At 42.5% G+C, this 17,925-nt stretch overlaps 1 protein-coding gene and 1 non-coding gene across 5 annotated transcripts in view; both read left to right on the forward strand.

The window, feature by feature from the left end:
• The window catches only part of MIA3 (MIA SH3 domain ER export factor 3), a 62,048-nt gene that overhangs the window by 11,854 nt on the left and 32,269 nt on the right, over window positions 1–17,925 (forward strand). For all 4 annotated transcript variants that reach the window (XM_045298298.1, XM_030887743.2, XM_004699926.2 and 1 more), the window contains exons 4-6: window positions 1,434–4,197; window positions 6,514–6,675; window positions 8,988–9,124. In XM_045298298.1, coding sequence (XP_045154233.1) covers window positions 1,434–4,197; window positions 6,514–6,675; window positions 8,988–9,124 — 3,063 coding nt within the window. The remainder of the gene's footprint in view (window positions 1–1,433; window positions 4,198–6,513; window positions 6,676–8,987; window positions 9,125–17,925) is intronic.
• On the forward strand, window positions 13,011–13,114 carry LOC115872415. Its single transcript, XR_004047821.1, has one exon. It is a non-coding gene; the product is annotated as a U6 spliceosomal RNA (small nuclear RNA).

Raw genomic sequence — 17,925 nt, forward strand, 5'->3', positions numbered from 1 at the left:
CATAAGAAAATGTAGTGAAGAAAGCTGATGGTGCCCAGCTATCAAAAGATACAGTGTCTGGGGTCTTAAAGGCTTGAAGATAAAACAAGCAGCCATCTAGCTGAGAAGCAACAAAGCTCACAAGGAAGAAGCATACCAGCCTGTGTGATCATGAGGTGTCGATGGGATCAGGTATTATGCATCAAAGACCCAGAACTAAAAAAATCATATCAAGGTCAGTGAGGGGGTGTGTGGAATTGGAGACCCAAAACCCATCTGTAGAGAATTGGACATCCCCATACAGAAGGGTCACAAACAAGGAAAGAGATGAGCCAGTCAGGGTGCAAGAGAACACTAGCATTCCTCTAGTTCTTTAATGCTTCCTCCCCACCACTATCATGACCTCAATTCTGCTTAACAAACCCAGCTAGACCAGAGCATGTACACGGGTACAGATAAGAGCTGGCAACACAGGGAGTCCAGGACAGATAAGCCCCTCAGGACCAATAATGAGAGTAGCAATACCAGGAGGGCAAGGGAAAGGGGGAACCGATCACAATGATCTACATATAACCCCTTCCCCGGGGGACGGACAATAGAAAAGTGGCTGAAGGGAGACATTGGCCAGTATGAGACATGAAAAAATCATAATTCATAAATTATCAAGGGTTCGTGAGGGAGGGTGGGGGATGCTAATGCCAGAGGCTCAAGCAGACAAAAAATGTTTTAAAAAGTGATGGTGGCAACGAATGTGCAAATGTGCTTGACACGTGGATTTGTGAGGGGTTGTGATAAGAGATATATGAGCCTCCAATAAAATTATTTTTAAAAAAATATCAGGCATAGATGTTGGAAGTTGGAGGATTCAATAATGGCACCCTCTCTTTACAGCTGTGGTTAGAACAATTGAGAGACCCACGTATTAGGCTTATGGAGGCTGAACTGTCATCTTTGTTAAATAATAATGCTTTTTGGAAAATATGGCTCCATTGTGCAGTAATAGTGAGCTTTCTAAAATTTCAGCTTATAGTAGGACAGACTTACACAATCACAGACAGGACTCAATAACTGGGGGCGTGACTCAAGGGGAGGGAGGCTATCCCAATAAAACTGACCACGCAAAGAACAGAAGGTTTGTACTCCCTGCTGCTAGGCAGGTGCCAAAAAGAAATAGGCACAGGCTAAGCAATCTCAGCAGCCACACAAGCCCTCCCTTCCATGGGGCAGAGAGGATGAAAAGAAGCTGGGAGGTTGAGGGATGGGCGCAAGATGTCAGGGAAGAGTAGATTCCAGCTTCTGGTTCCTCATTTTCCAAGGGCAGTCATCATGTAACATGGGCACAAAAGCCCTGGGAGAGCCAAACAGGAATCTCCATTCTCCTATCATGAGCATAGGAAGGAGTTTGTTCTGTGAAGCTTCGTTAGTGACACTGAAATGTTTCCTTTCCCTTACAGGAGACAGATTTTGTTTGCTTTGATGGAGGAAGAGATGACTTTGACAGTTATAATATAGATGAACTTCTAGAATCTTGGGAGCTACATGATTCTGCAACTGGAGATTGGGAGAGAACTCTAGAAGAAACTTCTCAGCATATGAAAAAGCCTCCGGAAGTGTCTGAGCAAAGTGACCTAGAACCTGAGCCCAAAGAAGCCAACTTAGAGGAAAATGAAAGTTTACTCTCTGAAAACACCAAGGATCTAGAAGGAAAATCTGAGGCTCCAAAGACTCACCCTCATGCAAATAGTCAAATGGATAACACGCATTCTGCCTTTGACCCTTTTGAGGAAATGCTGAAAGAGAAGTTAAAAATGCCAGAAGGAGAAAACAACAAAACCATCAATGGTTCTCAAGGTTCCGATGAACAAGAGACGATCAACGCTTATAAACTTTTGAAAAAAGAAATGACCCTGGATTTGAAAACCAAATTTGGCTCAACTGCTGATGCACTTGTATCGGATGATGAGACAACCAGACTTGTTACTTCATTAGAGGATGATTTTGATGAGGAATCGGATGCGGAGTATTACACAGTTGGGAAAGAGGAAGAGGAGAACACAGACAACTTGGATGAGCTACCTTTACTAACTTTCACAGATGAAGATGTGCGCGCTCCAGCGAAACCTGGAGTTGAGAAATATTCAGCAGATAAAGAGGAGACGTCAAGTGGAGTGAACGTGATTGAGGTAGCTCAGCCCCCTGGCATCAAAGATGATAAAAATATCCTCATCACCTTGGGGGATACTGTTGTGTCTCTCGTCACAGGAAGTGAGGAACAAACACGAGTGATGGAGTTAGAGAGTTCTGACTCAGAGGAAGACCAGGAAGATGGCTTGCCAGTCTCAGATGGCAGGTGGAGAGAAACACTATCCGCAAAGGATTCTTTTGGCTCTGAGGGTGCAGGAGGTCGCTTTGTGACTACAGAAGCCTCCAAAACAAATGCTGATTCAGACCCAGAAATGGACGTAGACTATCACGTCAAAGGAAGACACGGGAATGTTCTGGAATCCAAGAGAAGCCTGTTGCCAGATGAATCAGAGGGTAAGAAGCAAGAAGAGATAGCTGTGCATGGTACCACTCAAAGCAGTCATCTTAGCTCTCTGCTTTCTTCTGAGAAGGGTCAGGAACCATTAAAATTCACCGCTGATAACAAGGAAAATGCCCTAAAAGCAGCTATTCTTATCTCAAAAGATGCACTCCGTGAAGAAAAACCCGTTGAACGCATTTTGGAGGATGGTTCAAATAGTAAATCGGTACATCGAAATGCAGGGCATCAAATGAACGAATTAAAAATGAAAGAGGAACCCAAGGATATTGTACCACCCTTAGATGATCTGCACCAGGCACCCAGCAGCAGTGTGGAGGAAGTGGATGCTGTGGCAAGTGGACCCGGACCCCACTCACTTGCTGCGGGGCATCCAGGTCAGGATCCCAAGGAGGAGCCAGTTCTTCAAACTCAAAGTCTTCCTAGATTCTCCTCTGCTGATGAAACTGGTTCGCCGGCAGAACTCGATGAAGAGGTTCCCGCTCAGGAAGGACATCGTTTTTGGCAGCAAGAAAAAGATATGGCTTTTGCAGTTCATAAGCACATGGATGAGAGGAGGAAGCTCTCCGGGGAAGCAATCAAAGAGATTGTTCGTCACCAAGCAGTGCAGGACTCACAGCAAGTAGGAACAGCAGGCCAGACTGATAGTGCAGGAGCACCAGGCTTCTACGCCGACAAGCCGGAAGCCGATGAGCACATCCCCGAAGAGCTGCTGGAGGATGAAAATGCTCTGAGTGCAAAACAGTCTAAAGAACAAAGTACTGGGGCTCAGGACAGGTTAGATGTGACTTCGCCCGCTATTAACAAAGCTCCTATAGAGAGCACTAGCCCTGGTACAGAAACTGAAGAAACCAAAATAGATTTGGAGCTGGAAGGAAAACGTGAAACTGTGGCCAAAGGGGTTGAGGACCCGGAGCCTGCTAGCATGACTGTGGGAGCACCAGAAAGCCCTTTCGTAGATGAGAAAACCCACAGACCACCACAAGGAAGTGGCTTTCCAGACACACGAAACCTTCAGGCTTCAGAGTTCAGTGAAGTGTTTCCAAGTAGAGAGACTGATGATGGCCTTGAACATGATAACCTTGAGGAACAGCTGAAGGCCTTGGGGCTGGCAGAAGAGCGTGAGCTAGAGGGACTCTCAAAAGAGGACCAGGAGGAGTTACCAGAACTCTTGGACCCAGAAGACCAGTGGTCTGCTTCTGAAGCAGTCGAAGATGACCCGTTCCATTGGGCTCCACCTCCACCTTCAGAGCACAGTGACGGTGGGAAGGACCTGCCTATAATACGCAGCTTTTTTAAGGAACAGCAGTCTATGCAGAGGTTCCAGAAGTACTTTGATGTCCATGAACTGGAAGCCATGTTCCACGAAATGTCCTTAAAGTTGAAGTCTGCCCAACAGGAGAGCCTGCCTTACAATGTGGATAAGGTCCTAGATAAGGTCTTTCGTGCCTCTGAGTCACAGATTCTGAGTGTAGCCGAAAAAATGCTTGATATGCGGGTGGCTGAATACAAAGAGCAAGAGATGAAGGAAAATAACATATTTGAAGAGGCTGCGGCGCTAGACGATGTCCAAGACCTAATCTATTTTGTCAGGTACAAATACTCCACAGAAGAGGAGCCTGTGTCGATGGTGACCCCACCGCCTCCAGAGGAAGACTGGGACAGACCCAGGGAAGGTAAGTACCTCCTGCCTGTGGCTGCAGGGTTGGGTTCAAATGGGAGGGAAGGGGCTCAGGGAAAACACCTTGGGTCTTTTTCGTAGAGCTTTGTTCCAGTTTACAAGGTGTCTAAAGGGGAGAGGACAATAGATTCCCGGTGTCTCTTCCTGCCTTTTTTCTTTTAGGCTGGTTTTTCTTAGGACGGTTGAGACTTGCTTGCATTTTCAAAGTGAAGCCTTTTTCAAAGGCTGCGAGAGACAAACAGGAAAATGTGGCACAAAGAGTTGTGAGCAAAGTACAAATTTCATGTAAAATTAGGAAAGGGCTTTGGACACAATTTCTTAATCGTTAAATAAATGCTTTCTAAACCAGATTGACTGATAGAACTTTTATTTAAACAGACACTTTTTGAGTTTTTTCATTCCTCTCAACTTTTCATCTTTTGTGAATACTGTGCTCTTTCCTTCTTCTTGCGAGCAGTTACTAACTCTGATTAAACCAGCGGTTCTCAGCCTTCCTAATGCCACAACCCTTCAATACAGTTCCTCATGTTGTGGTGACCCCAACCATAACATTGTTTTTGTTGCTACTTCATAACTGTAATTTTGCTACTGTTATGAATCGGGCAATATCTGTGAAAGGGTCGTTTGACCCCCAAAGGGGTCATGACCCACAGGTCGAGAACCGCTGGATTAAACTTTTCTGTACACTGGGGTCCTTTCATTCAGATTAATCAAGCCTGGAGCCAGGATGAGGACTTTCTAACATTGCACTTGACACATGGAAGGCATTCAATAAACACTTCTTAAATTGGCCGTGAACTGATAACCAAACATAAACTTTCTGATTCCTCGTTCCATGCACTATTCTCTACACCCAAGCTTTTTGTGCTGGGGTGCTTAGCAGAGTACTGGGAGGAACACAGAGCCACAGGATAAATATATCTTTCCAGGGCACCAATTTTTTTCCTGAGAATTTGGGGAAGGAGACATGTTTTACATTTATTCAAAGCCAGTGTATTTTGGATTAAAGGCAAAATACAAATGAGCTTCAGCCTAAAATAAGAGATTTGAAAGAAATTTTTCTTTGCAGTGGATGTCCTTGAGGGAGCCGGGCCTCAGCAGCTTGAGCCCATCAGCGGCTCTGAGGGAGAAAGGACCTGGCAGTCTTTGCCAGTAGACAACGGCAGCTTAGGAAACCTTGCTTGTTCTGCTCTGTCATGCGCAGTCCCCACGAGTCAAAATCAACGTGAGCCACACACCACTGCCACAAACTGGCTCTCCCTGGCTGAGCTCTGAGCCACATCAGGAAGGGTTTGCTCTCTTTGGCTCTTAGAGTTTCTGGAAAATATTTAAAAGGCGCTTTAGTAAACTGCCTTTGTGTGTAATGCCTTTCTCTGCATGAGCTCCCTGACTACATATTCTATTAAGGAAGAGTTCATACTGTTTCTGTGTAGCATAGATGTGTCATACTGGTACTCCTGACTGAAATTCTCTTTTATCGATGTGGGCATAAACAAGGGTGAGTTAGAAAGTATTGCTACAAGATAATAAACACCTTCTTTAAACAAAAATATCGCAACTCGAAGCAGTTGTCTTCACATGGCCACCATCTGGGTGCATACCCGTCTAAAAGGTGATGCTTCCATCTCTCTAACCCTTTCCCAAAGAAATTTGGACTCTAAGCTTGACCCTGTGTCCACACACAGTTTGAGCAGCCTGGAGGAGCTCTTTTTTGTGCCTTTGAGATGTTCCTCGGATCAAGGTTACGCTTTTGGGGTCCTCCCAAGTCTCCGTAGCCTTCTGAGCTGAACTCGCCGCCTCCATTTTAACTGGTCCAACAGATCCCTTTGGACACTGCTCTTTTGATTGGACCTACTTTTGAAGGCACAATGAGATTAGGACATGTATTACCAAGAGAACTTGTCTACCCACTAATTTGAGACCAAACCAAAACCACATCCCTGCCATCAAGTCGATTCTGACGAACCTACAGAGGGTTTCTGAGCCTGTAAATCTTTATGGGAGCAAACAGCTTCATCTTTTTCTCTTAGAACGGCTGGTGAGTTTGAATGGCTAACCTTGCTGTTAGCAGCCCAACCCCTAACCCACAGTACTACTCATTATGGAGACATGTTTAAGCATGTTTTATTTGGAATAAACTTGTGCATGTAGGAACTAGAACACTAGTAGCAATACTTGTTGACTTATTTACCATTTTGCCAAAATCCACTGCCATTGGGTTGATGGCTGATTCATAGCGAACCTATAGGACAGGGTAGAACTGCCCCTGTGAGTTTGTTTTGCTAGCTCAATGCATCTCTTTTCCCTGTAGGGATTCCACCTCCACATGAGGATAATTTCCAACCAGAAAGCACAGAAGACCCGGAAATACCTGCTCCTGAAGAGCCCACCCACGTGGATCAACCAGCAGCCAGTGACACCGTGGCCTCACAGGAGTCACAGATCCCGAGTACAGAGAACGACTCTGACCCAGGTGAAACGTGCTCCTGTTTCTCTCTTAGGAAATACAGGCATATCATACATAAGGCCTTGGGGACTTGTCACCCAAAATAGGAAATAGAGGGAAAAGTTAGACAGATATGTACCAGTTGCAAATAAATAAATAGAAGAATTAGAAGAATAGACATCCTGGAACTAATTGAAAGAAAAGCAGGAGTTAAGCCAGTTGAAGATTAAAAATAGGAAAGATAATCAACCCTGTGAGATCAAAAGGGCAGCAGAAGTTCAGAAAGTTAAGGAAGAAGGAGGGATGGAGACAGGAAATACAGGGAGGAAGTAGGATATGATACGTGCTGTTCCATTGTGGGTATTTCAATCAGTGACATAAAAATGTGCAGTAATTGTTGGGTCGAAAACTGATCTGTTTCATATACTTCCACGCAATTCACAATAAAAAGTTTAAAGAAAATCAATAACAGAAAAGAGGCCAGTGACCATAACTAACAGTAGTTGACTGTCAGAGCCTCCTGTAAATAATTTAAACATAAAGCGTGTTCTTGGGCTTAGAGACTTTATGCTCTAGCACTGTGGTTGAAACCAGACCAACAGCACAGGGATTTTAGACATGTAAAACTGCCTGCCTCCTAGAGCAGAAACTTGCAGGGATGGGTATCTGTGACTATCCAGCCCTCCAGGAAATTCTGGTGCAAGTTGAAGTTTGAGGGCCACTGCACTGAAACACTCTGATTCCGAGCCTTTTCTCACTCCTTCCCCCCAGTAGAATACAATGTAGTTCAATTCTTTTTTTTTTAATTTGTTTCCCAGACATGTTATATATCCAGATGCCTTTATACTAGGAATTTCTGGGTGGCACAAACAATTACACACTTGACTATCAGCCAGAAGGTTGGCAGTTTGAACCCACCCAGTGGTGCACCAGTGGTGCCGCCAAAGGCAGGCCTGGCAATCTGCTTCCAAAAGGTCACAGCCTTGAAAACCCTGCGAAGCAATTCTGCTCTGCACACGTGGTGTCGTCAGGAGTGGCCCGTGACATCAGTCTTTGCACGCTAAGATGGCAGGAAAGTGTAGAGAAGTTCACAGTGTGAGTCCACTATAGACTTACAGTCACTAGCACTGACAGCCCATAGAAAAGACGGAGGGCATCCCATTTTATTTGCCCTAAGGTTGTGTAAATGTGAAAGTATGTATACAACCTTCATGATAATATCAAGAGCTTTCTATTTCCTTTGTATAGCTCTTTCCCATTTTACCAGGCAATCAAAAAAATAGCTGATTGTTCTTTTTGTCTATCGAATATGGTGACGCGATCACTTCATTACGTGTGTGTGGTTTCTAGAAGCTCAGGTCTGTAAGCAGGTAGAGCAGGCGCCACTAACATCTGTGAGACTTGGAAGGCCTGTGCTAATACCTTGCCATATCCCCATCCCAATATCAGAAGTCATAGCCGAATGAATTCTGCTGTTTTGAGCATAGTACTTGAGCATAGTACGTCTGACAGTATCAGACATCCTCCATGCTCCAGAGGACATGACATTCATATGGAATACTCTCTACTTCTAATAATTTTTAGCTCTTAATAATTTCTGCTTGTTAAAGATGAATCATGCACTTTTTAAAAACCTGTTATTCTCTTGCCTAACAACTTGCAATGGTAGGAAAAATTCTCCTTCACAATTAAAAACAAATTCTTTGCACGCTCATGTAATGGTCAAGTACAGAACAGCCTAAACAAGGCTGTTACCTGGGAATGTCCCTGTGTGCATCTCAGTCATTGTTCAGGTGTGTATATCTAGTGTGCTTTCACAGAGCAGCTCATCCCTTGTTTCTCTTGGCATTGACCCGATCCTCTTTCTTGTAGGCTCATTCATCCAGTCAGTAAATTATGTAGTGACTGCCACATGGCAGACACTGTGGACGTCGCATTGGGGCATTCCACCTGCAAACGGAGAAGCTTTTTAAAAAAATCATTGCCTTCCTGAAACGTCACTCGCACTAGATGAATGTTTGCGAAATGTGACTGTGTCTTCATGGAGAAAGCAGAAAACTCCCATTTTTCTCAATTCCCTTAAGTAATTGTCCAGATAGTAGTCTGATTGCAGGGGAGGTGGTAGATGGGGTTGGTGTGGAGTGGGGAGGCTGGAGACAGGTTTATTTTACAAATGAAGGGTAAAATGGCCCTAAGTAGAACTCTGAAGTTTAGGAAAACCCTATTTGCTGGACAGTGACTACTTAATATTTAGCAGGCACTCAAATATTTTAATCGGAGAGAAATCTTTTCCTTTTCCCCCCTAAAATGTAAAACATCAGCTTTCCTCTTAATTTTAGGGGTAATTACAACAGAAGGCACTGATATTGATGCCGAAAAGCGACTGGATCCAAATGCTGAGGCGCCAACAAGCGCTCCACCTCCAGAAAGCACAGCTCTTTCCTTGGATTCCTTCGTGTTTTATTTAACCCACTTGGTAAGTTTGGAACATCTTCTTTTCAGCTACAGAGTGTTGGAGTTGATTTTGAACATGCGGTGAAGAGTTGTCTTTCTGACGGTTTCTCCTGACCCTTTCAGGGTTGCCTCGGGTGCCTGGTTTTGATGGCTTCCTAGTGCAGGTTCTCGCATACTTGAGGAACTGCTGTGTGCCAGGGTGGGGCATATCACCCGTGTGAAACATGGCTCTGCTGCTCAAGGACCTTTTACTTCAGCAGGGAGGTAACGACTTGAGCATAGTACAACACAAGCAGAAAGAGAAGTGCTCCTGAGGGTAGATACTGTGCTGAGCACATTGATTCCTGTGCTGAGGGGATACTCAGGGAAGGTCAAAAGACGTTACTTGAGGTGTGTTTTGAGCAGAGTAGAACAAATGGGAATGTAAAGTCTGCTTTGTTGCTGAATAGGAGGACTGTTGGGGGTGAGAAACAGGCAAAAGAAATAACAATTCAGTTTATGTTTTGTGTGATTCTCTGTATATGAAATCCAGGCTAGGTGGCTCTGTAGAGACAGTAACTATAAGATAGGGGCATGGCAGGGGAGGATGAGGGAATTGAACAGGAGATGAAATGTTCTGAAATTCTGGTGATGATAGTACAAATCTTCTTAATATGCTTGATGATTAAATTGTATGATATGAAAAGTATATGCCAATAAAACAAAACACAAATGAAACAGCAAGTACAGAGAAATGAAGGCATGAAATAACGGTTATGTGGAGAATCCAGGAAACCTGAGTAGTTTGGTGTTACAGTACAGATTGAATTAAAGGGGGGTGGTTTGCTGAGAGGCAGGAGCAAGCAGAGGACACCATACACATGCCAGGAGAGGTGGTGTTAGAAACCTAAGAGGTGGGGATCTCTTGGAGGTTTTAAGCAGGAAAGAGATATGGTCGTGTGTGTCAGAGTATGAGCTTCTGTCTATTCTGATAGTTTTTTTGGTGTTTTTATTTATTTATTTATTTATTTATTTTTAATCAATTTATTGGGGCTCATACAATTCATCACAATAAATAGATCAATTGTGTAAAGCACATCTATACATTTGTTGCCCTCATCATTCCCAAAATTCCCTTGCCTCTTGGGTTCCCGGAACCCGCTAATTTTCCTTTTTCTCCCCCTCCCCTTCCCTTCCTCCTCCCCTCTCCCCCATGCACCCTTAATAATTTATAAATTATTAGTGTATCTTATATTACACTGTCCGGCGTCTCCCTTCACCCACCCCTCCGCTGCCCGTCCCCCAGAGAGGAGGCCTAGAGCCAGGCTCCAAAGGAGAAGTGATTCTGTTTTGAAGTCTTATGCTTTTTAGGACTTAGCTCCCCCTTGTGGTGTTTTTGAAATTGGACATTTTCCCAGTAAATTATAAGAATGGTCAGGTTTATGGAAGGTGGAGGCCAAGTTGCCTTTGAGCCACAAAAAAATATTTTTTCATGTAGGTTTGGTTAATTCAAGACTTGTGTGGGAAAGATTTGTTTTGTTTTGTTCTGTTAAAAGCATGGGTGTTGGAACCGGGGAGATCTGGTTTCAAATCCCAAATCCATTGTTTAGAAACATGGGCAAATTACTAAACTTTGAACCTCAGCTTCCTCATCTGGGAAATACAGAAATATCTGCTCAGCAGGAATATCTTACCTGGACAGAAATTAGATTCATTGAAATATAAAATTTCTAGCTAGGAGGGGCTGGCATTTTGTTGGCTCTTGCCCTCTGTCTGCCTCTCCTTTGGGTGGTCAGTGGGCTGTTCGGATACATTGAATGCTGAGGAGCCCAGGAGAGAGGCCATAGAGATGGGGAAGATGGGAGAAAGCCAAACCATATTCCATTCTCATGATGGCGGTGATGGCAGCCATCCAGACGAAGGTGAATATAAGCTGCATAATGAGAATAATGAAATATTCAGTGACTACATCAGTCACAAAATTTGGAATTTGAGGATCAGAATGAATCATCATCACTGCAAAATATCTAATGATTTCCAGACATGGAAATCAGTTTTTCTGTATTCCTAGATGTGCACAAATCCCTGTTCTAGGCACTGGTTGGAGAACACGCGTAGGACACAGTCTCTGATGGAGGGAGATGGGGAAAGACACAGGCAAGAATGGCAGGGGAAAGACATAATGCTACTAAGTGCTGACTTATAGTGTCAAAAAAGCATTCTGATAGCCCATTATGGGCCGCGCATTGTGCGAGGAATAAAAGATGACTTAAGATGGCATATCAAATATGATTATATGTGAACACTGGGAAAATGGAGAATATAGTAACTGCTTTGTTAGGTATTCTGCATAGGCAATCCCGGGTTAAAATTTTCCAATTTATTTGGACAACTTCTCTCCCTTTTATGTAAGTAAATTTGCCCTCACCTTGGGAGGATTAGGAGCCTTGATGGTGTGGCAGGTTACATGCTGGACTGGTAACCACAAGGTCCAGTTTGAAAGCACCAGCCGCTCTGAGAGAGAAAGGTGGGTTTTGTACTCTCGGTAATAGTTAAGTCTTGGAAACCCACAAGGGCAGTTCGCCCTGTCTTATAGGGTCACATGGAGTTGGACTTGACTCAGTGGCATCCCTCCCACTCAAAACGAAGTCTCTTCACAATCACCATCATTTTCTGTACTAACCCAAGATTCACTGCCATCGAGTCAGTCTTCAGCCTGCCATTTATTGCAAGAGTTTTGAGCCTTTCTTTTTTTCTTTTTTGCACTAAAGCCACCAATGCTATCATGTCTATTGTGACTCCTAGCAACCCCAAAGTACACAGAACTGCCACATAGCATTTCCAGAGCAGGAGTCTTTACAGAAGCAGCCTACCACATCTTTCTTCCATCGCCCTACCGTGGTCTGTTTGAACTGCCAACCTTTCAGTTTGCTGCGGAACCCTTTAACTGAGTGCCGTCAGTGTTTCCGCTTGTGCTACAACCAGGCTAACTAAGAACCACACTCACCTGTTCTGACTCACCCACAAATTCTACCCAGAGTCATAGGTAGGGAAGGATCCTCTTTGTAACCCAACGATTGTCTTTCGTCGTCGTTAGATCCAAGTCATTTTCCACTTACAGTGACCTTATGTACAACACAAAACATTGCCTGCTCTTACGCTATCCTCAGTTGTTGGTATGGGAAAGCCATTGTTGCAGCCACCGTGTAAATCCTTCACATTGAGGGTCTTCCTCCTTTTCACTGATCCTCTACTTTATGAGCAAAGGGTTGGGGAGTAATAAAGGTCAGACTCAAGTGGGAAAATGGTACCAGTGGTTTGATTCATAGATCAATAGTTAACAGAATCTTAGGATTGGAAGAGACCTTAGAGGTAACTAGTCTAACTCCTCATTAAATTGCAATAATTTCTTCTACTGCCCTGATATGTAGCTATGAGGCCTATTTTAACAATCTGGTGTGATTATTCTACCATGCAAGGGCACACATTCCCTCATTGACTGATTCCTTTTCTGATTTCCTCTTTAATCTAAATCTTTTTCTGCATGGCAATCCTTCAGGTACAGTTAAGCCTTAAATTTCACAATGTTTATAAGAGAATAGTCACACTTAGAAAAGCAGAGTATCTCATATAATGAACTCTTTTAGTCTGTCATTTTACCCACCCAGTGAATTTCTTATTGTTGATATTTTACTTTTAATGCCAAAAGTTCTACTTTCTTTTCTTTCTAATCTTTCATTTTTCTCATTATTATACTTTTAAAAATTCTTAAATATATTTTAATATAGTTCTTTTCAAGCCCTTCTCTGCTGCTTCTGAAATGGCCCCCATGGTGCTGTCAGGTAAATGTGGGGCTGCTAACTGCAAAGCTGGAAGAGGGATGAGCCTGTATGCTCCTGTAAAGATTTACAGCCTGAAAAACTATCAGGGTGTTTGCTTCGGCAACACACGTGCTAAAATTGGAACGATACAAAGATTAGCATTGCCCCTGCGCAAGGATGACACGCAAATTCGTGAAGCGTTCCATATTTTCAGCGGCCCCAATAAACTCTGTGAGCACTTAAAAAAACAAAAAACAAAACCAAACTCTATTAGAGTCACTATGAGTTGGAATCTACTTAATGGCAGTGGGATACTAATTCTGTTGACCATGTCATTTCTGGGTCTGTTTTTATAGACTGATATATCTCCACACTATAGGACATACTGTCCGGCAACCTTTTTGCTTGTCAAGTACTTTTTTTTTTTTTTGGATGCTGATTACTGAATATTGTGTTGTTCCGTGCCTGGTTTTAACAGCTTCCTTTATAAAATATTTTACTAGGCTGTACTTGGGGGCCAGTTTGATGCTCCCTATTCTTATTTTAAGCTTTGTTAAGGATATGTTATAGTTGTCTTTACTCAACAGATAGTATAAACGTATTACTGAAGTGCAATCCTTCTAGAGTTCTCTTGAATGCTTTGGGTTTCTGAGACTGTAACTCTCTTAAGGGAGTAGATAGCCTCATCTTTCTCCCATGGAGGGAGGGTGGTTTCAAAATGCTGACCTTGTGGTTAGCAGCCCAGTGAGTAACTACCATGCTAACATCTTCTAGACCTGTTAACAATAGGAGTTGTTCAGTTTACAGCTTCCTTGTAGCTCCCCCACCTCCACTTTCTAGTATTCGTTTCTTTGCTTATTCTCAGATCCTCTTAGAATCTGTGTTTCTTTGGCTTGAGCCCAAGACTCAAGAAGACTCCCCCCCACCCCCCTGCAGATTTCTAGAACTTTTTTTCTTTACAGCTCACATCTTTCTGGTATACTTCCTTGCATATTTGAGGTACCTTAGTCTCCCTGATGTCTGGCTTTTCTGTGAGATTGAGATTGCTATGAATCTGGAAGTGAGTGAGTACATTCTGTTTGGGCTCTCCCTCCCTTCCTTGTCCCTGCGTTTAGGGGTCACAGTTGTAAATTGCCTTCTATCAGAAAACAGGTTTTTCATATATTTTGCCCATTTTTCTAATAGTTTACAGTTGGAGAGCAAGGCTTCTACTAGTTACTTGGTCTGTAGATTTTCCTTTATATATTTTTCATAGAAGTATATTTATTGAGAAAACAGGCTTTTTCATCATGTAAAGCATATCCTAGTCTGAATTTTGCTAAGTAAGCTCCCATGGTATCATTGAACATGTTTCGGTAGTTTTTATTTCTGGGAGTTGGTAGTCAGATACAGGAGCAACTTTGGCAAGAATACTTCTTGGTGATGCAGTATATTCTTGCCAGGAGGCATTAATTGTTTCCTCTTTAATAGCATCCCTCTTTCTGTGATAGTACTAATCATTGGTGTCATGGTCTAGTCTGTTGCAAATGGATGACATTTTGATTATATTGTTCCTTCATGAAAAGACTGGAATACCCTTTCAGAGAGAAACGTCTAAAAATCACCTATTCTTTCCCCTGGAATTTGGTTTATCTGGTCAAGGAAAGATAGATGGCTTGATTCACTCTTTATTTTGAGTTTTCATAATAATTATTTTCCTAACATGATCAAAAGATGACTCATGGGTTTGATCCTCTTTTCCATGTTTTCATGGACTTAAAAGGATTCGATGCGTTTCATTCAGTCTTATTGATGGCCAGTTTCTCCATTTGGGGCCACATTGAAAGAACCCCTTTAGCTTGGAATCTGGGCCCTTTTGACACCACCTAGTGGTCACTGCTATTGGTAATGCACAGGCATTCAACTGTGTGGATCATAAATCATGCATAAAATTTTGAAGAATGGGAATTTCAGAACACCCAATTGGGCCCATTCAGAACTGTACACAGAGGAAGATGCAGTCATCCAAACAGAACCAGGGAAATTTTAAATCAGGAAAAATATCTCAGGATTTTCTTCTTTCACTATACTTATTCAATCTGTATGCTGAACAATAATTTGAGAAGGTGGACTGTATGAAAAAGAGAAGAATATGGCATTGGGATTGGAGAAGGCCCATTCACTACCTTGGATACACATGCGGTACAACCTTGCTTTCTGAAAGGGAGAACTAGAAGCACTTATTGGGGAAAATCAAAGACTACAACTCTCAATATGGATTCCAACTCAGTGCAAAGAAAAGCAGGATCCTCACATCTGAACCACTGAACAACATTATGATAAATGGAGAAAAAAGTAAAGTTCTCAAGGATTTCATTTTACTTGGATCCACAGTCAACACTGATGGATACCTCGGTCAAGAAATCAAATGACAAACTGATCGCACATGATCTCTTCAAAGTATTCAAAAGCAAAGAGGCCAGTCTGAAGACTTGAGATATACTTGACCCAAGCCATGACATTTTCATTTGCTTCATATGCATACAAAATCTGAACGATCCAAAGAAGAATTGATGCCTTTAGAATGTGGTCTTGGTGAATATGAGAGGAACAAAAAATGAGTTGGACGAAGTGCAGCCAGAATGTTCTGTAGAGTGAAGATAGGCTTCCGGTGATTTCCCACTATAGGGACGGGAAGAAACTGATTACCAGAGTACACTGGCGAGATGACTATGGGAAATCAAAACGTTCCCTCCTCTGATGCGCGCTGGGCTTGATCTAGTTTTCTGTGTTTTGTTGTTTTCTTTTTCTTTTTGGGGTTTATCTCAGGTGTATTTTGCCATTGTGGATAACCTTCTTGAATTTGGGTTGTTTGTCGGTAGATGAAACCCAGGATTGATGAACCTATAGACAGTAAGTAGGATAAGGGTTCTGGGTGAGGGTGGGGGTACAGTAGGAGTTCAAGAAGGAAGAGAATGTTTTGAAACTGACTGTGGTAGTAGTTCCACAATATGACGATGTGATTGAACTATGGAATGATATGTTATCTGTATTAGCTCCTATAAAATAATTTTAGAAAATAATGAGAATAGCAAGTTCTCATCGCAAGTACTTTGAACATATATCAGCATTCGTGTCTGGAAAAGAACATCTTGTTTGGTAAAGTATCAAATCAGCAAAAAATCGAAAGACTCTCAAGGACATGGATTGATTGACATAGTGCTGCAACAATGGGCTTAAAAGAACAGATGTGAGGATGGTGCAAGACTGGACAGTCTTTCATTTTATTGTGTAACAAGGTTGCTGTACAGAACAGTGGCACTTAACAATTGCGGTAGTTACATAATCTGGTGTCAATTTGAGGATTAAGAGTGTTGGGGGGGGAGTCTAGCATGTCAATCAGGATATAGCCAATGAGGCCTCTGTGTGAGCATGGCCTTCTCCTGAAGATTCTGGGAATTCCTGTAATTCCTCCCTGGAGGTGGGAGACATACTCTCTCTCTCTGCTCACACCCTGGGAGACATAGCAGCTGGCAAGACACATGGAACTATGCTAGTGCCATGAGCTGGAGAAGCCATTTGGAGACCCCCTGCCAGCACTGAGATGCTTACAACGCCACTGGATCCACAAGATTCCCACCCACTGCCCTATGATTTTCATGCATTCAGCATCATTGCATGAGTTTTGTGAGTCTGAAGGGGACTTTATAGATCGGTATTGGACATAAGGGCTAATATTGGACTTAAGGACTTGATCTGGACTGGGCTGGGATATTTTCTCAATATCCAATTGTTCTTGTATATAAACCTCATATATATATATGTGTGTGTGTGTGTGTGTGTGTGTGTGTGTGTGTTTATGAATTTGTTTCTCTAGTCTACCCCGACTAACACAACAATAATCCGCAGAGCAAGTAAAGCTGAGTGCTTTTGTACAAGAAACTGGCTAGTTGAGTGGGATCCCTCAGGGTACTTAATTCAGGGAGATCGGTTTGCTGACCCAAGGAGCTTAAGCTGAATGCCTTTGAGTTGAGCCTTACAGCAATGGTATGCCCTTTGCACATTTGTCAGCAGACTACACAGAACTTTGTAAAATGTTCTGATAAATAACTCAACTGAACATTTCTCATTGGCACTAAAATTTATTAACTTTCTTAATGAACCCTTTAATCATAAATTTTATCTGTGAGCTCTGTGTGGCCATTGCAATGGATATTAGAACTCCATTACACTTAATACATTTGTCAAATCTGCAATTCCATTTTTGGAAACATTTTTCAAATATATCTGTTTGGATGACGGACAACACCTCCTTTGGTTTTCTCTTCACCTCTTCTATGTTGTCAGAGGTAAAAGGCAACATTAAGACCTAACACTCAGAAACTCACCAGGGCAGTCCTACTTTGTCTTATAAGTTAACTGTGAGTTGTAATTGATGGGATGGCAGTAAAATTCTCCTAGGACAGCAACAGTCTATCAATGTCAAGTTGGTTGATTACGTCATTCATGTCTTTTAGATCCTTACTGATTTGCTGTTCATTTGCTCTAATAGTTATTGGGAGAAAGGGAGTGCAACATCCAAGAATAATTAGAGTTCTATTTTCCCCTGTATGTTTGTTTGTTTCATGTATACATATTTTGAATGTCTTCCCTTAAGGGCATAAACATTAAGGATAGTTGTCTTGAGTAACTGACTCCTTGATCATTATGAACGGAGCCCTGGTAGGATAGTGGCCTGATAGGTAAAGCACGAGGCTGTTAACTAGAGGTTGGTGGTTCAAACCCAATACGACTTTGCAGTCTGCTCTCATAAAGATGCACAGGCCTGGATATCCTAAGGAACAGTTCTACTCGTCTTACAGGCTCATTATGAGCAGTGGGTTTGGTTTTGGTGCATCTCTAATGAAATAACTTTCTTTATCCTGCTAACATGTTTTGCTCTGGAATCACTTTTAGATCAAGCAACTGCAATTTTCTTTTGACTAGTGTTAGTATATGGCATCTTTCTCAATCCTCTTAAACTTCTTGTCTTTTTTTTTTTTTT

Source organism: Echinops telfairi, unplaced genomic scaffold (assembly GCF_000313985.2).
Source record: "Echinops telfairi isolate 266 unplaced genomic scaffold, ASM31398v2 ScPeMD7_7424;HRSCAF=8462, whole genome shotgun sequence".
NCBI classification, from domain to species: Eukaryota; Metazoa; Chordata; class Mammalia; order Afrosoricida; family Tenrecidae; genus Echinops; species Echinops telfairi.